The sequence below is a fragment of the Podarcis filfolensis genome (assembly GCF_964270895.1).
Source record: "Podarcis filfolensis genome assembly, chromosome: 16".
Lineage (NCBI taxonomy): Eukaryota > Metazoa > Chordata > Lepidosauria > Squamata > Lacertidae > Podarcis > Podarcis filfolensis.
In genome coordinates this window covers 22,500,208-22,521,551 of record NC_139620.1, presented here as the reverse complement: position 1 = coordinate 22,521,551, position 21,344 = coordinate 22,500,208, and the positions used below count along the sequence as shown (strand labels likewise).

Genomic DNA, 21,344 nt, shown 5'->3' with positions numbered 1-21,344 from the left:
TGTATTACAGAACCTGCAAGTTGATGGCATGGAGAAAAACAGGATGCATGAAGGGAATGCAGATTCAGAAGGCAAAAACAGTGTTTTTTTTAATCAAAAGGGAGCAGGTATTTCTTTATTCATTTGAAATATTTTTGTGCCACCTTTAACAGTGATAACCTTCTCAAAGTAATTTATAGAATATAAAGCTATAAAAAATAAACAAAAATAAAAATACTAGTAATGGTTAAAATGTTAACTATCAAATATGAGACCAGCAATCAGTTAATAGCAATTATAAACATCAGAAATAGCCAGGCACTTAAGGCCTGTTTATAGTCAGCAATGAACTAGGCGTATGTCACAGAGAAGAGCATTTCATAGGGATGGGGCCACCGCAGAAAGGCCCAGTCTGATGCTTGCCAAGTGAAGTGCCCCCCCCTTGAAATAGTGCTTTCTGGTATTACCAAGGGTTCTTTCTGGGGCTTGTGATAGCCGGGAGTCTATCTCTGCAGGTAGCTAGCTAGGAGCTGTTTAGTTTAAGATGGAACTCAGTGCAATGAGAAACTGTCAAAGTCTGGGACAAAGGCAAGCAAATAAGAAAGGGCTGCTACTCAAGATAAAGATTCCTCTTGAGAGTCTGCTGAGGTGAAAACTGGTTAAGTCTAGGGAAAGTGGGTGGCATTTTTATCTATTTATCTATTTTAAACTCCTCACTTGTTTCATTAGCTTGTGTGGTCTTAAAGGTAAAGGGACCCCTGCCCATTAGGTCCAGTCGCGGACAACTCTGGGGTTGTGGTGCTCATCTCGCTTTATTGGTCGAGGGAGCCGGCGTACAGCTTCCGGGTCATGTAGCCAGCATGGCGAACCAGAGCAGTGCACGGAAACACTGTTTACCTTGCTGCCAGAGCGGTACCTATTTATCTACTTGCACTTTGATGTGCTTTCGAACTGCTAGGTTGGCTGGAGCAGGGACCAAGCAACGGGAGCTCACCCCATCGCAGGGATTCGAACCGCTGACCTTCTGATCGGCAAGCCCTAGGCTCTGTGGTTTAACCCATAGCGCCACCCGCTTCCCTGTGTGGTCTTAGCTTATGTTAAACACCCTCATACCTGGAAGCCTTAGCCTACAGTACCTTGAAAGGCTTCAAGGAGACACCAGGGAGGTTATCCAGGCTGAATAATAATGGGGTAACCTTGTAGAAATAATCTCCCTGCCCCCTTATCTGGTGGCAGTGAGTTCATAAGCAAAAAAAAGTTGGAAGAAAGGGGGAGAGCGTCTGGGGAAAACGACTTTGGCAGTCTCACCCGCAGTTGCACTCAATGTGTTTTGACTACAGTGGTACCTCGGGTTAAGTACTTAATTCGTTCCAGAGGTCCATTCTTAACCTGAAACTGTTCTTAACCTGAAGCACCACTTTAGCTAATGGGGCCTCCTGCTGCTGCTGCGCTGCCGGAGCCCAATTTCTGTTCTCATCCTAAAGCAAAGTTCTTAACCAGAGGTAATATTTCTGGGTTAGTGGAGTCTGTAACCTGAAGCGTATGTAACCTGAAGCGTATGTAACCCGAGGTACCACTGTATATGGGATTTTAACTTAATGCGGTATCCCTGGAACGTAACCCCCTCATAAGTTGTGCGTCTGTTGCATTACAATTTTATGCCTGTCCCAGTGTTTGCCTCTATTAGGATTATACTGCTGGAGGTTAAGACTACCAGTGGCTTCTGGTTGTGATAGCTATACTACAGGATCAGAAGTACCATGGATCTAAATACCAATCACTAGGAAGAATAGTGGGAGAATACTTCTCGGGGACTTCCCATAGATACTTATTTAGCTACTGTAGGACACATAGATAGAGATAGGCCTTTGGTCTTATGCAGTAGGGATTATGTTCTTATGACTGATCTGGTGTCCAACTAATATTTTACATTAAAAGAGATGCATTTTAATTTTCCTGATTTAGCTCCTTTGTATTCAGTGATTTGTCTGTATTATAAATTTGTGTTTATCAAAATCTTTTTTAAAAGGTATATATTTAAATAATAGAGTATTTTTTAAAAGATATCTACCTGAAACAGCATAATGTTTATATTTCAGAAACATCTAGAAAGACTGGTGTAAAAGGGGCAGAAAAAGCATCTCATCAGGTGAGCATCACTACATTGTAAACATGATTAACAATAGCTGCTTCTCTGACTACCAGTGCCAGTTCAAAGCATTTTTCTGCCTGAAGTGGTATGCAAATGTTCCTCTACCCCTAGCTTGGACCAACACTTCAATAAGTCTTCATGCACCATGTGAAATCAATTTTTCCCTTCAACTATCCCTGCACCCTGAAGTGACACCTGAAGCTGGAGAATGTGGCTTACTGTCTTCGCTGACACCACCTAAAGCCAATGTATCTGCATTTCCAGTAGGAGTCCCGGAAGTCTGGAAAATATTTTGCAATAGTGCACAACGCAATACCACCTAAAAAGCAAAAACCCCAAATTGTGATTTATCTGAAACAGCTAGATCTTCTAGCATTAGGCCACACCTCTAACCAATCCCTAGTGCCACATGATGGTGCCAACATTAGATGAGAACTTAATGCTTGTTTTCAGCTTTTAGGGGATGCTTGGAATCAATGCTGACTTTCCTTAAAACAGCAGTAGTTGTGTTGGTTCTGTCAAGATGTAAAATCCTTTAGTATTCAAGTTAGATTGAGGAGGGGGGAATTCGTAATCTCTGGATTACAAATGTGCCATGGTTTTGGAACTTCTTGATAATGGTTGATGAAATCAAATGACTGTAGAACTGTCTTTGGATTTTGCACACACACACACCTCTTAGGATTGCAGCCTCAGCCGCCTGCCTGCAAGATTAGAGTGGTAAGACTGGCCTGTCTTACAGGAAAAGATTTCTGAAATAAGTGTGTGCAGACTTTGAACACCACAAAAGTGCTATATAAATTATTAAGCCAATGATTTTGCAATCCATTAAAAGGTTTCTTTTAAAATTATTTTAACTGTTTGCAATGTACAACACACAGTAATGCATAGCCAGATGAAGGTGATAATAGAAACCTATGTAAGGGAAAATATACTTCAGTGCTTCTATGAACATCTTGCAATGTTTTTAAAAAGAAAGCTGAGGAGGACAAGGGTACTGCTAGAGGGTTTGGCTTCATAGAGTAAAAAATGCTCGTTAACCCTGTGTCAGCCCAAAACATTTCAGTGCTTGAGGCAGAAAGTCTCAGTGGCAGCACAGGACAAAAATATACATACTGTAATATATTAAATAACTGAAAGTTTGGTGCCCTGTAATGGTGTCCAAACTTTGACCCATGAGGCTACTGACTCAGTGTATGTGGTATATTTTGAAATGATGACATGACATTTTGTCTGAAGTAATCATTGAGTAAGTTTAGGGCTTGTTCACGTCAGCCCTTGTCTCTTGTATGAAAAAATAGGAAGGATACAGTTTTGCACTTCCTTTACTCAGCAGTCTGAAAGTGCTGACTCATTGAACACACACTGTGGATAGTGGCCCTCATTAAAATGGCATGATTCATGCATGCTGCAGATTTAAATTTGATGGCTTGTATTAAAGTAGAACACGTTAGTACTGGGCACTCTACTGTCAAGGAATAGATGTGGGCACATTCTTCCCTCTACTTTTTGTCACCACAGTAATTAATTTCTAGCATAAATAAATAACCATTTTCATTGGCAATTTTATCAATGGGAAAATGGACTCCCATTTTTCAGAGACTCTCCTGACTACAGGCAAGATCATGTGGACTACTTCAGGGGAAAAGAACACCAGGTTGCTAGACAAAAGCAGTACGCTGATCTCAAAATGCCATTACTTTGTGAATGATTCATTCATTCTGTTCCACATACCACAGGGACTTTCCCTTCCCATTGTCTCACTAGGAAGTAGGCAAGCCAAATAAATGATTAGCACATACTTTAGTGGAATCGGGCTCACAAAGAAAACCAGACTACAAAAATTTGAATATAACATTGTGGTAAGAAAGTGCAGTAAAATGTAGGCAAGAGAGATCAAAGAATGTATTAGGGTGATCTCATTTTGTAGCTGACTCTTCTTTACTTGCACCCCGGAATACAGCCAAATTAAGCTGAAGTACTTGGCTCAAGAGGGACGCTGGTGGCGCTGTGGGACAAACCACAGAGCCTAGGGCTTGCTGATCAGAAGGTCGGCGGTTCGAATTCCCACGATGGGGTGAGCTCCTGTTGCTCGGTGCCTGCTCCTGCCAACCTAGCAGTTTGAAAGCACGTCAAAGTGCAAGTAAGCTCCGGCGGGAAGGTAAACGGTGTTTCCGTGCACTGCTCTGGTTCGCCAGAAGCGGCTTAGTCATGCTGGCCACATGACCCGGAAGCTGCACTTGAGAGCCAGTGTGGTGTAGTGGTTAAGAGCGGTAGTCTCGTAATCTGGGGAACCGGGTTTACGTCTCCGCTCCTCCACATGCAGCTGCTGGGTGACCTTGGGCCAGTCACACTTCTTTAAAGTCTCTCAGCCCCACTCACGTCACAGAGTGTTTGTTGTGGGGGAGGAAAGGAAAGGAGAATGTTAGCCGCTTTGAGACTCCTGAAGGGGAGTGAAAGGCGGGATATCAAATCCAAACTCTTCTTCTTCTTCTTCTGTACACCGGCTCCTTCGGCCAATAAAGTGAGATGAGTGCCGCAACCCCAGAGTCGGCTACGACTGGACCTAATGGTCAGGGGTCCCTTTACCTTTATCTTTACTTGGCTCAAGAGCTAACCAATAGAGAGATGGGAACCTGTGGTCCTCCATGTGTTGATCGCACCATCTCAGACTATTCCTATATATTGGCAACTTTGGCTGGAGCAGATGGGAGACAACAGGAGAGCCACAGATTTCCCATCCCTGTGGGATGTAAGTGGGATGTAAGTGTGTTTAACTTTTAAAAAGTTAAAGTCCGTTCCAAAGGGGAAATTTAGAAATAGAAGGGAAGGCTGCTTAATCCTTTCTGTGTCCACCATTTCTTTACTCTAAATCTCACCCATTTCCTGCCCAAATAACTTCCTCTCCTATGAGATTCAAAGTGTGCATTTGCAAGGATAATGTGTGTTTGGAACCCTATGCTAAGGAAAGGAGCTTTGAGGGAGGAATTATGAAATGGTGAACAAAGAAAATGTTAATCAACCCACCCACCTTTGCCAGTTCTCTGCTCTAAACACTCATTCCAGAAAGGGGCTGGGATGCTGTTGCACACATTAGCTGTAATGCAGCTTGTCAATTCCATTAAAACTATTGCATGTACCCTCTCACTTCTCTCTACCTTCTTTTATTCCACTGATCTCCCTCAGTTCAGACACAGATCAGTTCATGTCAGATCTGAACCCACATCATTTGCATGTGAAATTTCCCCCTTCCTGGTGGATTTCAGTTTCCCAATAGCTTGTCTGGGTTTCTGAATACCTACTCATATTCCATAATGGCATATCTTATTGTATCTCTCTATTTCTAATAAGAACTTTTAAGCTAATGATCCAGGCAATATAGATTTGGGTAACCTCAGTAGATTGTATTCACTAACCTCCCTGCTATTTTATCTTTATGTTTTGTCACTTTTAGCTGCAAAGCCATTTTACTTATGTCTGCCATTTTTTTGTAAATAAACACATATTCATTTAGATTAAGAACATAAAAAGAGACTGTCTGCTGGAGCTGGCTAATGGCCCATCTAACCTAGAATTCTGTTCTCATAGTGCCCAGCCAGATGCTTGTAAGCAGGACCTTTTCTTACATTCGTTGGTCTTCGCTAACTCCCTTAAATAAGCAGGATTTCAGCCGGTATTTTTAAAATAATAGTGTCCATTTCAATAACATCTGTGGCATACAAGCATCTCCAGTAACGAGCCCCACGGTTTCACATATGCGTGTACAGATACATGAGTAGATCTAGTAACAGACTACCCCTATGAAAATTGTTAGAATGGAATGGATTATTAAGTTGCTCTGGGTGACCTAAATGTATTTTATTTCTAAATCTCTTCCATTTAGCCTGGCTCTTATAGTGTCTGCCATCCAGCTGGCACACCCATTGTAGTGGTATCACTTTTGCTGATCACTCAAACAAGTGCTGTTGCTAGGAAAATGTGGCAGTTCCAACCCACACCCCCTCCAGCCACCAACTGGTTCTTCCCCATCTAGCCATCCATTCTCCACACAGCATGTTAAAAGTGTGACTAAAGAAGTATTGGGGCAGACAGACTTTCCCTAAAAGCAGCTCTCTCCCCTTCGGCAGGAACTCTCAGACATACCTCCATCCTTAACATTGCAGAAGAAGGACTGCTTTTCCTAGGACAAAGAAAGCTCCAAAGAAGCAACAGGGTGGAGCAGAAACTTTTCCACTGTTGTGATTCCAGGGAAGGGCAGAAAGGATGTTTGCCTGAGACAGGGGCTATCTAGGGAACAGATCTTAAAAAAGATGAAAATGCCTTTCTTGCAAAGTCACTTTTCTAATGATATACACACACATTCAAATGACAGTGGAAATACTAGTATGGAAAGAATTTCACAGAAAGGGGTGGCTTTAGTATTCACTTGCTTTTCATAGTTTCCCTTACCATATTTGGTAAAAACTAGAGGTATATATAGGCTTTTTAAAAAAAAACTATGGAAGATCCTGGTCTTGGGCCTCAAACATTACAAAAAATGACATATTTGAATGAATAGATTCATGTCTACCATAAGTTTCCCCTGGCATAACCCTGTTTCCTTTTCCCTCATCTTGTTGTTGGCATCCATCGGTCTTGGGAGATGATGGAGGAGTATGAATTTGAGAAGTTGTAGGAGAGGCAGGAATTATTACTAGTTTGGACTCTTGTGCTAGTCAATTAGTTAACCTGGCTGTTTGTTTATATTTGGTGCTCCTGATTAAATTATGGGGCCTAATTAAATGGGCATTCTCCCAACATTATGATTTATTTGCTACGGTTTATTTATATACTGTACTGCTTTTTGGCCCAAAGGCTTCCACAACAGTGAACAACATATTAATACAAAAGAAGGATACAATAAATAAAACGATATATATATCCAAATATCCACCAACCACATTCATCCCTTACATCATCTAATCTTGAAGTTCAGCCTCTAGCCTCACTCCTTGCCACACCCTCTCCTCAGTTGCAGTGACCTTTGAGGCAATCTGTAATGGGAGAAGAACTAGAGGGAGCAAATTAGGAATCAGTTGGATTACTTACCACCTAACTAAAAGGCATGGAAAAGCCTTAGGTTTACTCCATCCTTCAACCACCTGTACCATCATGGGATGGGAGACAGGCCAAGAAGAGAAGAGTGATATTCTGATGAAGCTGAGACTGGGGAGGCAGCTGCGATAGGCCTGAGAGCCCCGTTTGCTTATGAGCATCCACCTGAGAGCTGAACTGGATTCTTGTTAATATTGCCTAGGTTTTTTTTGGGGGGGGGGAGAGACTTCATAATTTGAGGAGGTTGTGGTAATGAAAATAAGAATTTTCAAGTTGTGAGGTTGAGTTGGGAACTACACATTGTTGTTCCAGTTGGACCTGGAAATGCAGCAGGGAAGATGCAAAGAGCACTCATGTGACTTACAGTTGTCATAAAATTTGGGGGTTTTTTTTTTGTTTTTTTTAGAGAAAAACTCCCTACTCCACTTAGCCACCTTTCCTGATAAATGAAGGCAAACCAGTCCCTTTCCAAATTCTTATAAACATTTCCCACCCCCAAAACTTCAGGGGAGTTCTCCTCCCCACCCCTTCCCAAATCACCAAAAGAACTTGAGCCGAAATGTTCCTAGAATCATAGAAGTGTAGAGTTGGAATGTACAACAAGGTCATCTAGTCCAATCGCCTCCAATGTAGGAATCTTTTTGCTTAATGTGGGGCTTGAACCCACAGCTCCGAGATTAATAGTCTCATGCTCTTCCGACTGAGCTATCCCAGCATCAGACCATTTCTAATTTGAACTAAATCCTTTGCATAGGAAGAGCTTAAAATTAAACCTTAATTCACAAGACAATGATTTTTCTTTAAAAACTGACTTATCTGTGCCCCAAAACATGTCTTCAGTTTTGCAACAAGGCATGTTTGTACCAATGTCTCTCCCATTCACTTCAATAGAACTTCTACATTTGAACTTACTTGTGCTGTCAGCTACTTCAATTAGTGTCTGTGCATGGGGTAGGGGAATGTAGCTGTTTTTGCCTTAGGCATCAAAATGTCTTGGTCTCAGGCCAGCCCTGCATGAGGCACAGCGGAAGTCCCTACTCATGCATTTTAAATTCCCAGCCATTTGATAGTGGCTGTGGTGGGGAAGTCAGCTTAATCCTGTGTACTTAACTTCTCCAGTCTTCAATGAAGACAGTCCCCTGTGCAAAGGCTGGACTTATCCTTTTTGATGATGTGGGGATGAGGAGATCACTGCATTAACAGAAGTAACAGAAAACTGTGGGAAAAGTTCTTCTATCTAGCAACTCCTGCATTTACTCTTAAGCCTAGGTTGGAAATGGTTGCTTTCTAACAATTTGAGGTTTCCTCCCTTCTATAAAAATAGTTTATTTTTGTTTAAGGTAGAATAATATTTATAGACCAGCTAGAAGAAAGCATTTGAGCCCTCAAAAGCAGCATTTCTGCAAAGGAAACGCGATCCTTGTGGTTGCAATTCTGCCACTATGTACAGGGTAAAGAGGTGCACTGTGAGATCTGGCTGTGTAAAGTTTTATATACTGTACCTTGAGCTGTGTGCAATCTGTGGATGTCTAAAAAATAGTCAATGAAATTTCTGCATTTCCATGCATGGAACATGGAACCTCTGGCCCATTAGTTGTTGTTAGATTACAACTTCCACAACCCCTATACATTGGCCATGCTGTCTGGGGCTGATGAGAGTTGAAAACAAACAGCAACTTAAGCGTCACAGTTTCTCTATCGCTATTCTGTGCCCAAAAATAATTTATACAGATTACCGTAAATGTTTGTTTTTACATTTATGATTATGATTAATCATCACCATCGTTAAGTAATTCTGTGGAGAAGGGAACTTTCCTCAGGGTCAGAAAAATGGAAGGGCAGCCAATTGCAATGAAATAGTGCTGTGGTGCAGGGGTGCCAAGTTGAATAAAATGTTGCGGGGACTGGTAAGCCCCATCCTGCATAATCGATCACATGACACGACACACACACTATTTGCATGGCAATGCCCATCAACTTGGGGGGGGGTGTCAAATATTTTATTGGGGGGCAAAGAACCCTCAGCCCCTAGGACTTGGCTCCTATGCTGTTGTGTCACTTAGAAGCCATGGTTACAGCATTCGCTTGGTAGTAGAACATAGAACATGGCCTCATGATGGAACAAGGATGAAAGCTGTAAAACCATAACATCTGGACGGCACTAGGTTGATGAAGGATGCTCTAGTCCCTCTGCTCTGAACCTTCCCACTACCTAGATACAATTAAAAGACCTGTAACAAAATGCTTTTTCACTGAAAACAAATAAGCTAAGCCTGGGACACAAGGATATTTTGTGGCACAATCTGATGTATGAATACAATTAAAGAAGATTCAGAAAATGGACTGTTGGCCTTGGGCCATGAATGTTGATTAGGGTAGTTGGATGTGACTGTGTGTACTTGCCATTGTTTGATATTGCAGCACATTCAAAAGGCTACAGTCTTCTAAAGCTGTGGCACTCAAACTGTATACTGCGGGTGAATATGACAATTTTGGTTTCTCCCAATTCCTCATTTTTCCATTCTTAAATTTGGTTCTCCATATTTCTACATCAGTTTGTGATTTTTGTTTTAATCCTCATGAACATTAATCAGCAATTTAGTGCAAATTGCTCCTAATAAACACATTTTATACACAATTTTTCCCAATATACACAATTTTGCAAAGCAATTTCCCAGCATGTAGATTTGTATTTGTTATTTCCACTAATATTCATTTATATGCACACTTTCTCCCAATATATGGATTTTTGTACACATTGCTTGGCCGGAGAGCTGCACTGCAAAATTCAAAGACATACAAATTTCAAAGGGTGGTTTGTTTCAGTTGCTGTATTGTTTCTGATAGTGCAAATTAGGTAAGCTTCCTTTTAAAAGCAAACTGAATCGAATTTCTCCTCAAGCACAAAGAAAAGATGCATAATGTCTGACAAGATTCCATGAGAAGTAGGCTTGCTTCTCGCTTCCACTAGATATCTTCCCCTTCAATGTACAGTTGCAGGTGGATGCTGAGTATGTTCTTCCAGGTCACAGTCTCAACCAAGACCTAGCTAGACAGACCGCTTAATGGTTTTTCTCTCTCCTGTTGCAGCAATTGTAATGTCCTGTATGATTTTTAATTGTATTTCTCTTGCTTCTTATATTTCTTATATTGTATTTTATTGTATTACAATTTGCACTGCATAGAATTCAGTCTGTAACACCATAAGAAATGACAGGAGGAATGAAAATACATTTTAAAATCAATATTAATAGTTGATGCAGATACGCTGCAGACCAACTGAATGAAGCTTGCTGATGGTCCGTGGATTACAATTTGGGAACTCATTCCCTAAAACATGCTATGGAATATTCTGCAATATGTTACAGTTCCATCAATCGTCTTGCAAGTATTCCTTAGCAGACAAGTTGATGGGGAAAAGTTTAAGTTGATGGAAAGTTTAGTGAATAATACACAGTTTGAAATACTGTCTAGAATACCTCTAGAGAGGCAGATGTGCCTAGAATTACAAGATATACTGAAGAACCAATCTTCTTTCCCATTACTCTTGCAGAAATTGAGACTGGACAGTGCTTTTAGCCAGGAGGAAGCAAGTGGCCCAGGGAAGAAGAGGAAGGTCAGCATGCCAGTCAACTCCATTCTTGCAGCTCAGCATCTATGACTGCCATGGACTGCTTTGCTTTGACTATAATGTGCTAGTAGGCATCCTTCCTGTTTACTGTGTCTTCTAATCTTTTACCTGCTTTAGTGAACTCTCCATGCACAGAACATATCTATATTTTGAAGAGGCTATATCTAGTTTCCTGTTTTAAACCCTGTGTGGAATAGACCTGCATATATAAATGTATAGGGTGTAGTTACTTTGATGCTGTATAGCTAAGCTAGAATGAACCTACATAGATTCTATACAGTTTGGGGGTGTTTGGAGTTGTTGTTTTTGCCACACTGATAGAAACATCCCCCATTCTTTCCTTTCCAGTCATTTCTATTGAGCTTGTATCTGTCACTTGGTTATTAATTATCATTTAAGATGCTACACTCTGAAAATGCAAGTTGTAGCTCAAGCTAGCAGGATATACAGTAGTTGCTTCATTGTCTGCTTCCACTTCCCCAAGCAGTTGAAGGTTTTGGGGACAGTCACCATAAGATCCTATTTATTCTTTGTAGATGAGAGTACTGGAAATTTGCACTCACACTCCATAGTCTGTTAATTTACAAATATTCAGGTATTTATCTGCCTTCTGTCCACATAAAAAGTCTCATCTCTCATTCCGTGGCTCACCCCAGGCCAAATTGTCACATACTACACCTTTTCCCAGAGAGCAGGGCTCTTCAGACAACAGCCCCATTTCCTCTCCATTAAGTGACACTGCCCCAAAGTGCTTCATCACAAAGCTCATAGTGTAGAATTGCAACACTTGGTTCATATTTTATGGGGAATCTACATCAGACCGCAGAATATCTGATGCTTTTTAAAAGAATTGAAGAGCAATGCCGTCCCTGCAAGTATAGACTACTTTAGCACTTCTGTCAGTTTAACAGTTCTAGTTATGATATGTGCCGGGGAATCTATTGCCACTTTACACCATTTAAATTTGTATTCTATTTAGTGCTAGAATTCTTTTCCATCTATATTTCTTTTTAAAATGAACATATGCATACAATAGTGCTTAACTGAAATACAGTTATAGGGGTGATTATAAAACTGATTAAAAAAAATAATCATTTTTCTTCACCATTAATTTTAGCACTTCTTAATTTTTTCCAGTCATCCTAAAACACTTCATAATATTTAAAAACATTTATATTAATTCCTTCCTTTTTGAATATTCTTTATACCCCAACTATATTAATCTATATATGCTAAATATAATGCAGCATGAAACTGTGTGTGTGTGCGTGCATATAAATGATTTCTATACTAATATTAGAAAGAAAATGAATGTATTGTAAATAGATAAATAAATAAATAATTGGCAGTTTCAAAATGTAACTAACTTGTTTATTTCTTGTCCCAAGTTCCCCAATTCCTTCTTAGCTACCAAACTCCAACCATTAATAACTTCCTCTCTTTTTCTCCTTAAGCACAGCTGTTAGTTTTACAGTATTTGGTTGTTCCAAGAGTTTCCTTAGAAGGCCCATTTAATTAGGTTTTCAACATCTTCCAATGTGTTCTTTACAAGATTCTGGCCAGTGTTATCATAAACAATACTTGTGTTTGGTGTCATGTCATTTTGCATTCCTTTACATAGTTTGAGAGAACTTTCCATTTCAAAACATTTTTTACTAGCTCTGAAAGTAATAGCACAATTGTACTTGAATAAACATGTGCTTTAATGCAAATTAAATCATTGATGAAAAGGCTAGATTTTAAAAGTGGGGGAAATGGCTGTTCACGTGAATTGTGCCTGTCCTACATACACACCTCTATCCATCCTGTGGATGAAAAACAGCAGGATGAATAAACCACAAAAAAGCCACTATATCCCTGAAATATGGGAAGTCAGGGTTCATCTACACTTTTGTTTGGTCCATGACTTCTAGGTTTGTTTGTTTGTTTTTGTTCTGCTTCTTTCCCTGGGAAAACCAGCCGTATACCACTGAATCAGAGCAAACATCAATCAAGTTTTTTTGTGGATTGACTTTGTTCTAATTCAGTGGTAAACAGCAGATTTTCCCGGGAAAGCAGCAGGACAAAAGAAAATCCTCTCAGACCTGTGCCTAGAAGTGTGGATGAGACCTCAGTTGCATTTCCTTACAGCAGAAGAGCAATGATTGTCTAGCACTAGGAGCTTCCTGTCTGGAGGCACCTTAAGACATGCCCCACTGAGGATCCTACAGGGTGACTGAAGCAAGGGAGTCAAGCCACATGGTACAGTAGAAGGTAAATATGAGGACCAGCCCTTATGAAATCTGTAACGCATACCAGATGCAGACAAAGTATGTTTCCTGGAAGTAATCATATTGCAAGAAGATCTCTCCTTTATAACTCAAGTGAAATGTAGAGTGAGGCTAATTATGCACATGTTCTGAGGGTGGCGTCACAACTGATTTGTTATTCCCCAAAATCATCTGCCTCGTTGGTTCCAGAAACAAGCAGTGTTTTTATGTAGCTTTTTATATGGCCACACTTCAGGTTGTGTAATCCGGCAGTCCAGAAAAGCTCACAAAGGAAGCTGGAATGCGTGGGTGGTTTGGGGAATTTGTAGGAGGCTGTAGGAGGCCCCTTTGTGGGGCACAAAATATAATCCATCAACCCCCAGCAGCTAATGAATTCATGAAATCCGAACTCTGTAGAGCACTAGCAGCAGACGCAAAGTGGCATTCCACAATTAGCCTTTTTCTAGTCCTCTGTGGAGATGCCAGGGACTGAACCAGGAATCTTCTGCGTGCAAAGCATGTACTCTACCACTGAGCTATGGTTTCCCTCCAAATGTTGGGCCAAACTAAACATGGCACAGAATACTTTTATCTTGTCAGTACTTTAAGTGGCAAAACGACTGAAGGGAAAAGGTTTAACATCTCCAAAAATCCTCTGTCATTTGACACTGAAGGAGGAACATGATAGAAGCTTATACACTGATGAATGGTGATGTTCCACTCACTCTCATTACACACAAATGCGGAGTCAGTTAATTGGCATTAACTGTATTTCTTCACATGATGCCTGTGGAAAGCCTGCAAGCAGGACCTGAGCATGAGAGCACTCCCCTATGGTTTCCAGCAACTGGTATTCAGAAGCATACTGCCTCCGACTGTGGAGACAAAGCATAGCCATCATGGTTAACAGCCACTAATAGCCTTATGCTCCATGAATTCCTCTAATCTTATTTTGAAGCCATCCAAGTTGGTGGCCATCACTGCTTCCTGAGAGAGCAAGTTCCATAGTTTAACTAAGTACTGCATTGAAAAGTCCTTTTATAGTCCAACATTCGATCCCAAATGCTGCAACCTTTCCTCAGAGGGGAGTTGTTCTATCTTTATAATTTTGGTTGCTCTTCCACAACTCTACAGTAGCCACCCATCCTTAGCTATAAACACACATACAGTACATAAATTGGCAGAAGCTTATAAAATACCATATTTTTTGCTCTATAAGACTCACTTTTTCCCTCCTAAAAAGTAAGGGGAAATGTGTGTGCGTCTTATGGAGTGAATGCATGCTGCACAGCTATCCCAGAAGCCAGAACAGCAAGAGGGATTGCTGCTTTCACTGCGTAGTGATCCCTCTTGCTGTTCTGGCTTCTGAGATTCAGAATATTTTTTTTCTTGTTTTCTTCCTCCAAAAACTAGGTGCGTCTTGTGGTCTGGTGCGTCTTATAGAGTGAAAAATACGGTAATTCTAAGATAAGATGAGGTCGAAGTTGCTTACCTGTTGTTGTTTTTTAAAAGCCCCTTAACCAACCAACCAAACAAACAACCAACTAACACATTTACATATTATAGGGAGGCATGTTTATTCCCCTTTGGACAAAAGACAAGAAGCTGTATAACACACATGTTGGTAAAAGTGTGAGTAATCCAGAAAGTCGCATAACATCCTTTTGATCTGCCACCAGCATGAAAATTTCAGTGGGCAATAAGCATGACCTCTTCGAAAGATTCTGTGTGATGCAAGTTAATGACTTCTGCAGGGTTTTTCAGGAAACTGGTGAATAAGGGGAACTCTTTTGCGGTCACCTTCCCCCTATGAACACATGCCTTTCCTGCAATACTTCACAGAAACCTCACACCTTCCTTCACAAATATTTCAAATTTCCCTAAGCAACCAGGTAGCATAGATTCAAGCAGAAGCAGCACCTTGATGGGGCTTTGCCGGGAAAAACACCAAAAGAGGTTAAAACATCTGCAAGCCACTTCCTTAAACTTCAAACCTATTTCAAGTTTTGATAGCAGGGCGGCAGGAGGCAACTATGACTGTTATCTTCTGTCCCTGAAGTCTTTTGAGTGAGTTACATGTTGCTCACTGCGGTCAACAGCTTTTGCTTTTGGTTAGACCGCTGCTTCCTCCTGATATGTAAAATGGGCCGACAAGCAAAAATGAAACTTTATTATTGCTTCTGGTAAGGAAGGCAGGGCCCCCGTGCTTTTCACATTGTGTAAAAGGGTTTTTAAGCAAAAAGGGAAGAACTCTTTCATCCCATACTTGATCAGTGGCATTTGCCCAAATTCCCTACTTTGCTCACGTATTAATTTGCCAGGATCTCAGATACCTTCCAACATTCCTCTGGTGAAAATAGGGACATTTCACTCCCCCACACAACTGACCCTCCTTGATTTCCCCCTCTCATTTTCGTCCTCCCACAATAGCATTTCCTATCAGAAGAAGGGCAAATGCCAACACCATCACACCAACAGGACACAGCACACACAGCCTCCACTGCCCTGAGAAAAGCCATTCATCCTTATTTTATTATTTTATTTTATTTTATTTTATTTTTTGGTGGATTTACAAAGAGGTAAATTTGAGAAAGGGGCAAGATTAGATGTTGGACACACAAAGTTTTAGGTTTTTTTTTTAAGACTCCTTGTGCTCCTCTCTGCTCCCTCTCTGTGTGCCCTATTTTGTACTCCCTTGGTGGTGCATGTGACCGGCCTACCGTGACTTCACCCACCTGGTTCCCACCACCCCAATCTAAACAGGCATCCTTGGGAAAGCCTGTGATTCACTACTTGACAACTCATTTTTTCTAGGTCTTCCATGATCTCATTGTCTTCAGAAAATAGGTGTGCTTTATGACTGTGCACCTTTACCCTTAAAAGAGGCCACAAGAATTTTTTTGAAAGGGAAATTAAGGAAACTTTCCTAATAACCCCATAGTTGTAAGTGTTGTGAGGTTCCTCAGGGTTGCTAAGAGTCCTCTTCCCATAATTTTTTATTTTTTGCTTCAAACAAACAAACAAACAACTATTTTCCTTGTGGAGATATAAGTGAAAATAGGAAGGCAGTATTCTACCCAAATAGCCAATACAGTGGTATCTCGGGTTACAGATGCTTCAGGTTACAGACTCTGCTAACCCAGAAATAGTACCTCAGGGTAAGAACTTTGCTTCAGGATGAGAACAGAAATCATGCTCCGGCGGTGCGGCGGCAGCTGGAGGTCCCATTAGCTAAAGTGGTACCTCAGGTTAAGAACAGTCTCAGGTTAAGAACGGACCTCCAGAACAAATTAAGTTCTTAACCCGAGGTACCACTGTACATTTCTACATTCCAGTGTTGTAGCTGATTAATAAGAAGGCTTTGGGCACTAATTTTGAAAACAAGTTTTATTATTTTATTAAAACAATTTAACACATTCATTCAATCCTAAGTTTTTACTGAGAAAAATACTGCTTGACTTCAGTTCATCTAGTAAATGTCTCAAGGACTGCAGCATTAATAAATGCATTGGGTGGTAGTCAACATGAGTGAATAGTGAGATGCAGCAGCAAAAAACCTAATGCTATTCTAGGCTGCATCAATAGAAGTATAGGGAAGTAATAATACCACTCTATTCTGCTTTGGTCAGACCACACCTGGAGTCGAGTTCTGGGAGCCGCAATTTAAGAAATATATTGACAAGCTGTGCAGAGGAGGGCTACCAAAATGATAAAAGGCCTGGAAGCTGAGCCTTATGAGGAACATTTGAGGGAGTTGCTATGTTTGGCCTGGAGAAGAGGAGACTGAGAGGAAATATGATAGCCATTTTCAAATATCTAAAGGGCTGTCACACTGAAGATGGAGCAAGCTTGTTTTCTCCTGCTCTGGAGGCTAGGACCTGAACCAACGGCTTCAAGTTACATGAAAGGAGATTCTGATTAAACATCAGGAATAAGTTTTTGACTGTAAGAGCTGTTCACCTCCCTCAGGCGGTGGTGGGCTCTCCTTCCTTGAAGGTTTTTAAGCAGAGGTTGGATGGCCATCTGTCAGGGATGCTTTATTTGAGATTCCTGCGTTGCAGGGGGTTAACCTAGATGACCCTTGGGGTCCCTTCCAACTTTACAGTTCTAGGATTCTATAATTCTATAGCCAGCTAAGTTTTATTTAAATTAGACCTAATGAAATTAATGGGTCTAATTTTGTCATGTTATTTCAGTGGAGCAACTTTTGAGTAAAATTTGGTTAAATACCACCCATTTTGTTGTTGTTTAGTCATGTCCGACTTTTCGTGACTCCGTGGAACAGAGCATGCCAGGCACTCCTGTTTTCCACTGCCTACCACAGTTTGGTCAAACTCATGCTGGTAGCTTTGAGAACACTGTCCAACCATCTTGTCCTCTGTCAGCCCCTTCTCCTTGTGCCCTCAATCTTTCCCAACATCAGGGTCTTTTCCAGGGAGTCTTCTCTTCTCATGAGGTGGCCAAAGTATTGGAGCCTCAGCTTCACAATCTGTCCTTCCAATGAGCACTCAGGGCTGATTTCCTTCAGAATGGATAGGTTTGATCTTCTTGCAGTCCATGGGACTCTCAAGAGTCTCCTCCAGCACCATAATTCAAAAGCATCAATTCTTCGACGATCAGCCTTCTTTATGGTCCAGCCCTCACTTCCATACATCACTAAAATACAGTACCACACATTAGATTAAGCTTTTCTTTTTCTACATTGGCTTATAACGGCCCCTTAAATTGACCATCCTTAGTGGTGGGGACAAGACTTTTTAAGCCCAAGGGCCTCATTCCCTCCTGCGTGCCAGTTAAATATCTGTGCTTTTTTCACATTTTAAGAAGCATGTCCAGTTACAGAGCCATTTCTGACCAGCTGAGCAGAAAATGGCATGACCCAATCATTTGCCTTTAACTGTCTTTGATGTGCAGAAATCAGCAGTGAAAACCTCTCATGGCATGGAGATGCAAGTGTTATTATATCTAATGTCCGCACACCAAGCTGCTGTTAAAAGCGCAGGAGCACAGTCTAGTTAAAAAGCTGGGTTTCTTTCTGATCATCTTTCAACAGCCTTTACAGTTACACAACATAAGCAACCCCACCCCCATATTACCCATGCAACACAGAATGTTCTCTTTTTTTCAGATGTTTCTGTAACTGCAGGTCTCAGCATGGTTTACCCCACTGATCGGAAATTGCTTTAAAAACAACAATTCTTGAGCACAGCAGAAACGACAACTCAGCATATTGGTCACTAATTGCTATGCAATTTTTTTTAAAAATGAAGGTATTTATTTTCCTGTCCCACCGATCTCATAATTTCTCACCAGGAAGACAATGGAATTGCCAACTGCAAGGGACAATCTTCCATTTTCTGTCATCTTCAAAGTAAAGAAAGAAAAAAAATAAGCCAGTGCCGTAGCTACGGGGGGGGGGGGGCTAGTCAGGTTTTTTTGCCCCTGGTGAAGCCTCTAGAGGGGCACCATTAAGGCTCCAGCCTCTGTTTGTGTGTACACAAATGCACATGGCGGGGTGTGTGTACCAAACTGGGTCTTTGACCCGAATGAAATGAAGCCTAGTTTCACCTCTGCCCAAACCTACATACTGAAGCAGTAACAGTGTTTGTCCATCTGTTCTGTGACCTGAGACCTCCGGGTATAGGGTGATACATAAATCCAATTAATAATAATAATAACAACAACAAAAGCCACAAATAGAGTTCTATGGCACCTTAGAGACCATAAAGTTCTATGGACTTTGGTCAATCTCTCAACAGATAGCTAGATAAACAGATGGGTGCCTAAATTGACCGGATTAGGTATATACAGTGGTACCTCAGGTTAAGTACTTAATTCGTTCCGGAGGTCCATTCTTAACCTGAAACTGTTCTTAACCTGAAGCACCACTTTAGCTAATGGGGCCTCCTGCTGCTGCCGCGCCGCCGGAGCACAATTTCTGTTCTCATCCTGAAGCAAAGTTCTTAACCTGAAGCACTATTTCTGGGTTAGCGGAGTCTGTAACCTGAAGCATCTGTAACCTGAAGCGTATGTAACCCGAGGTACCACTGTATAGGTTAGCACAATGAAGGATGAAGAATTTGGAAAGCATGAGTCAAAAAGTGAATGAATAACAAGGAGCAACTGAAAGTGTGTCATATTCTTGAGTAAAGGTAAAATATATGCAAGATAAAATCAGAATGACCCACTCCTCAAGAGCAGTCATTGGCGATCAGTTAGCACAGCATTTCAAGAGGTACTATCAGTTTCTGGATGTTTGCAGATGGGAAGTTAATCTTCAAAAGACTCATTGATTCAATGAATCATTGGCAACAGTTGTTTTTTTTTAATGTAGGATTTCCCCTGTAAATAGTAAATCGGAATTAAATGGAGGCGAGGAGATATGGGATGGGATTGTGATGCCAACAACACTATATGGATGCTGGGGAGTGAATAAGGAGCACCCATCCCATAATAAGCACCCATCTGCAAGGCCCCCCGTGGTGGAAAAGCCACCTGAATGGTGGAAAAGCCACTCAGACCAAATTCAGTAGTGTCAGATTTGCAAAATGAATGATGAAGCGAGTGCCGTCTCCCTGTTAAGTAAGTAATGCCTCCTTAAGTAATGTCTCCGAGCATGAACTGAATTCCCACGTATGCGTTCGTGTTACTAATCCCATTCTACCAACTCTTGAACGTCATGACTTCATGACTCAGCGGGTTTTTTGTCTGAGAGAGATCACACCGAGGGAAAATCTCCAGAGTCCCCAGCTCTTGACCATGTGGTATGTGCCATAAGTCTAGTGAAGTGAACAGATGATGTTTTAATGGGTGCTGCAGAGCGTGTGCAGCAGAGTTCGCAAAACTATTTTTGCCTTGGCATGCTCCCAAGGGCTGGACAAAAGACACATTCAGCAGCAGTCAGACAGCATCCTGGTGAGTCAAAGTCTTCCAAGCTAGACCTTTTGAAGCTTTGTAAAGCTGGAACAGTCCACAAACCTATAACAGTACGGCAGGGGATAGATCTGGTGACAAGTGATCCTTTGAAGTTCACCTCTAGGAATTCAATTTCCTGCTTGATTTCCTTGAGCCCAACAGAAAACTTCACCAAACCATTGTGTTTGTTTATGCTGCTGCTGCTTTTTTTTCTTTAATTGGCATCAAGCTAGACGCAAGACTAGATGATGCCTCATAAAAAGAGCAGTGTATTACTCACTGGCTGATTACATCAAAGAAATTTGACTCCTGAATCTGATGCCTCGAGTTTTTCAACAGCAGGAAATTCTGTTCTGATATAACACAGGAGTTTTGGTTTTTTTTACAAGCCTTTCATTCCTTTGACATTTCCCAAATTTCCTTTCCCTACTTACTATTAATCTTGTTTTCTTTTTGATCCGTCTATTAATTAGTGCTCAAATAGTTTGGGCTATGCCTTTTTCTTTTCTTTTTAAATTAAAATATTGCAAAATTAAAGAATACTGTAGTGCTTGCTTTTTAAAAAATAAAATACAAAGCCTCCTGGTTGACTTTTTGCTGCTGCCATTTCCAAGCCTCTAATTCAACTATACATTTAATATATTAAAGGTTTCTTGAGTTGCAATTGACTTTCTATATTTTGGTCGGTAAATTTATAAAAGCACTTTAACACCGAATAAAACACAGATTATTAAAAAGATTAAAACATTTTATTTTTAAAATTATAGGTGAATTGACCTCCACCCAGCATTTTTGTGTGAATTTCTATTAATACAAGAACATGAGAACCCAAGAAAAGCCCTGCTGGATCAGGCCAAAGGCCCATCTAGTCCAACATGCTGTTCTTACAACCAGATCCCTCTGGGAAGCCTATAATACATACATATATATATGTATGTATATATATATATATACCTGAAAGAGCTTCTCCACCCCCATTGTTCAGTGCAGACACTGAGGTCCAGCGCTGAGGGCCTTCTGGCGGTTCCCTCATTGCGAGAAGCAAAGCTACAGGGAACCAGGCAGAGGGCCTTCTCGGTAGTGGCGCCCGCCCTGTGGAACGCCCTCCCATCAGATGTCAAAGAGATAAACAAATACCTGACATTCAGAAGACATCTGAAGGCAGCCCTGTTCAAAGAAGTTTTTAATGTGTGACATTTTAGTGTATTTTTGGTCTTTGTTGGAAGCCGCCCAGAGTGGCTGGGGAAACCCAGCCAGATGGGTGGGGTACAAATAATAAATGATTATTATATGCAATTTTGCCTAATGTATACAATTTTGCCAG

At 41.0% G+C, this 21,344-nt stretch overlaps 1 protein-coding gene across 1 annotated transcript in view; it reads left to right on the top strand.

Moving 5' to 3' along the window:
* The window catches only part of HORMAD2 (HORMA domain containing 2), a 29,584-nt gene extending 17,366 nt beyond the window's left edge, over window positions 1–12,218 (top strand). Inside the window, exons 11-13 of the mRNA XM_083590776.1 lie at window positions 11–107; window positions 2,079–2,128; window positions 10,779–12,218. Of these exons, the coding sequence (XP_083446902.1) occupies window positions 11–107; window positions 2,079–2,128; window positions 10,779–10,886 (255 nt within the window). The 3' untranslated portion in view covers window positions 10,887–12,218. The remainder of the gene's footprint in view (window positions 1–10; window positions 108–2,078; window positions 2,129–10,778) is intronic.
* Window positions 12,219–21,344: the final 9,126 nt, after the last annotated feature.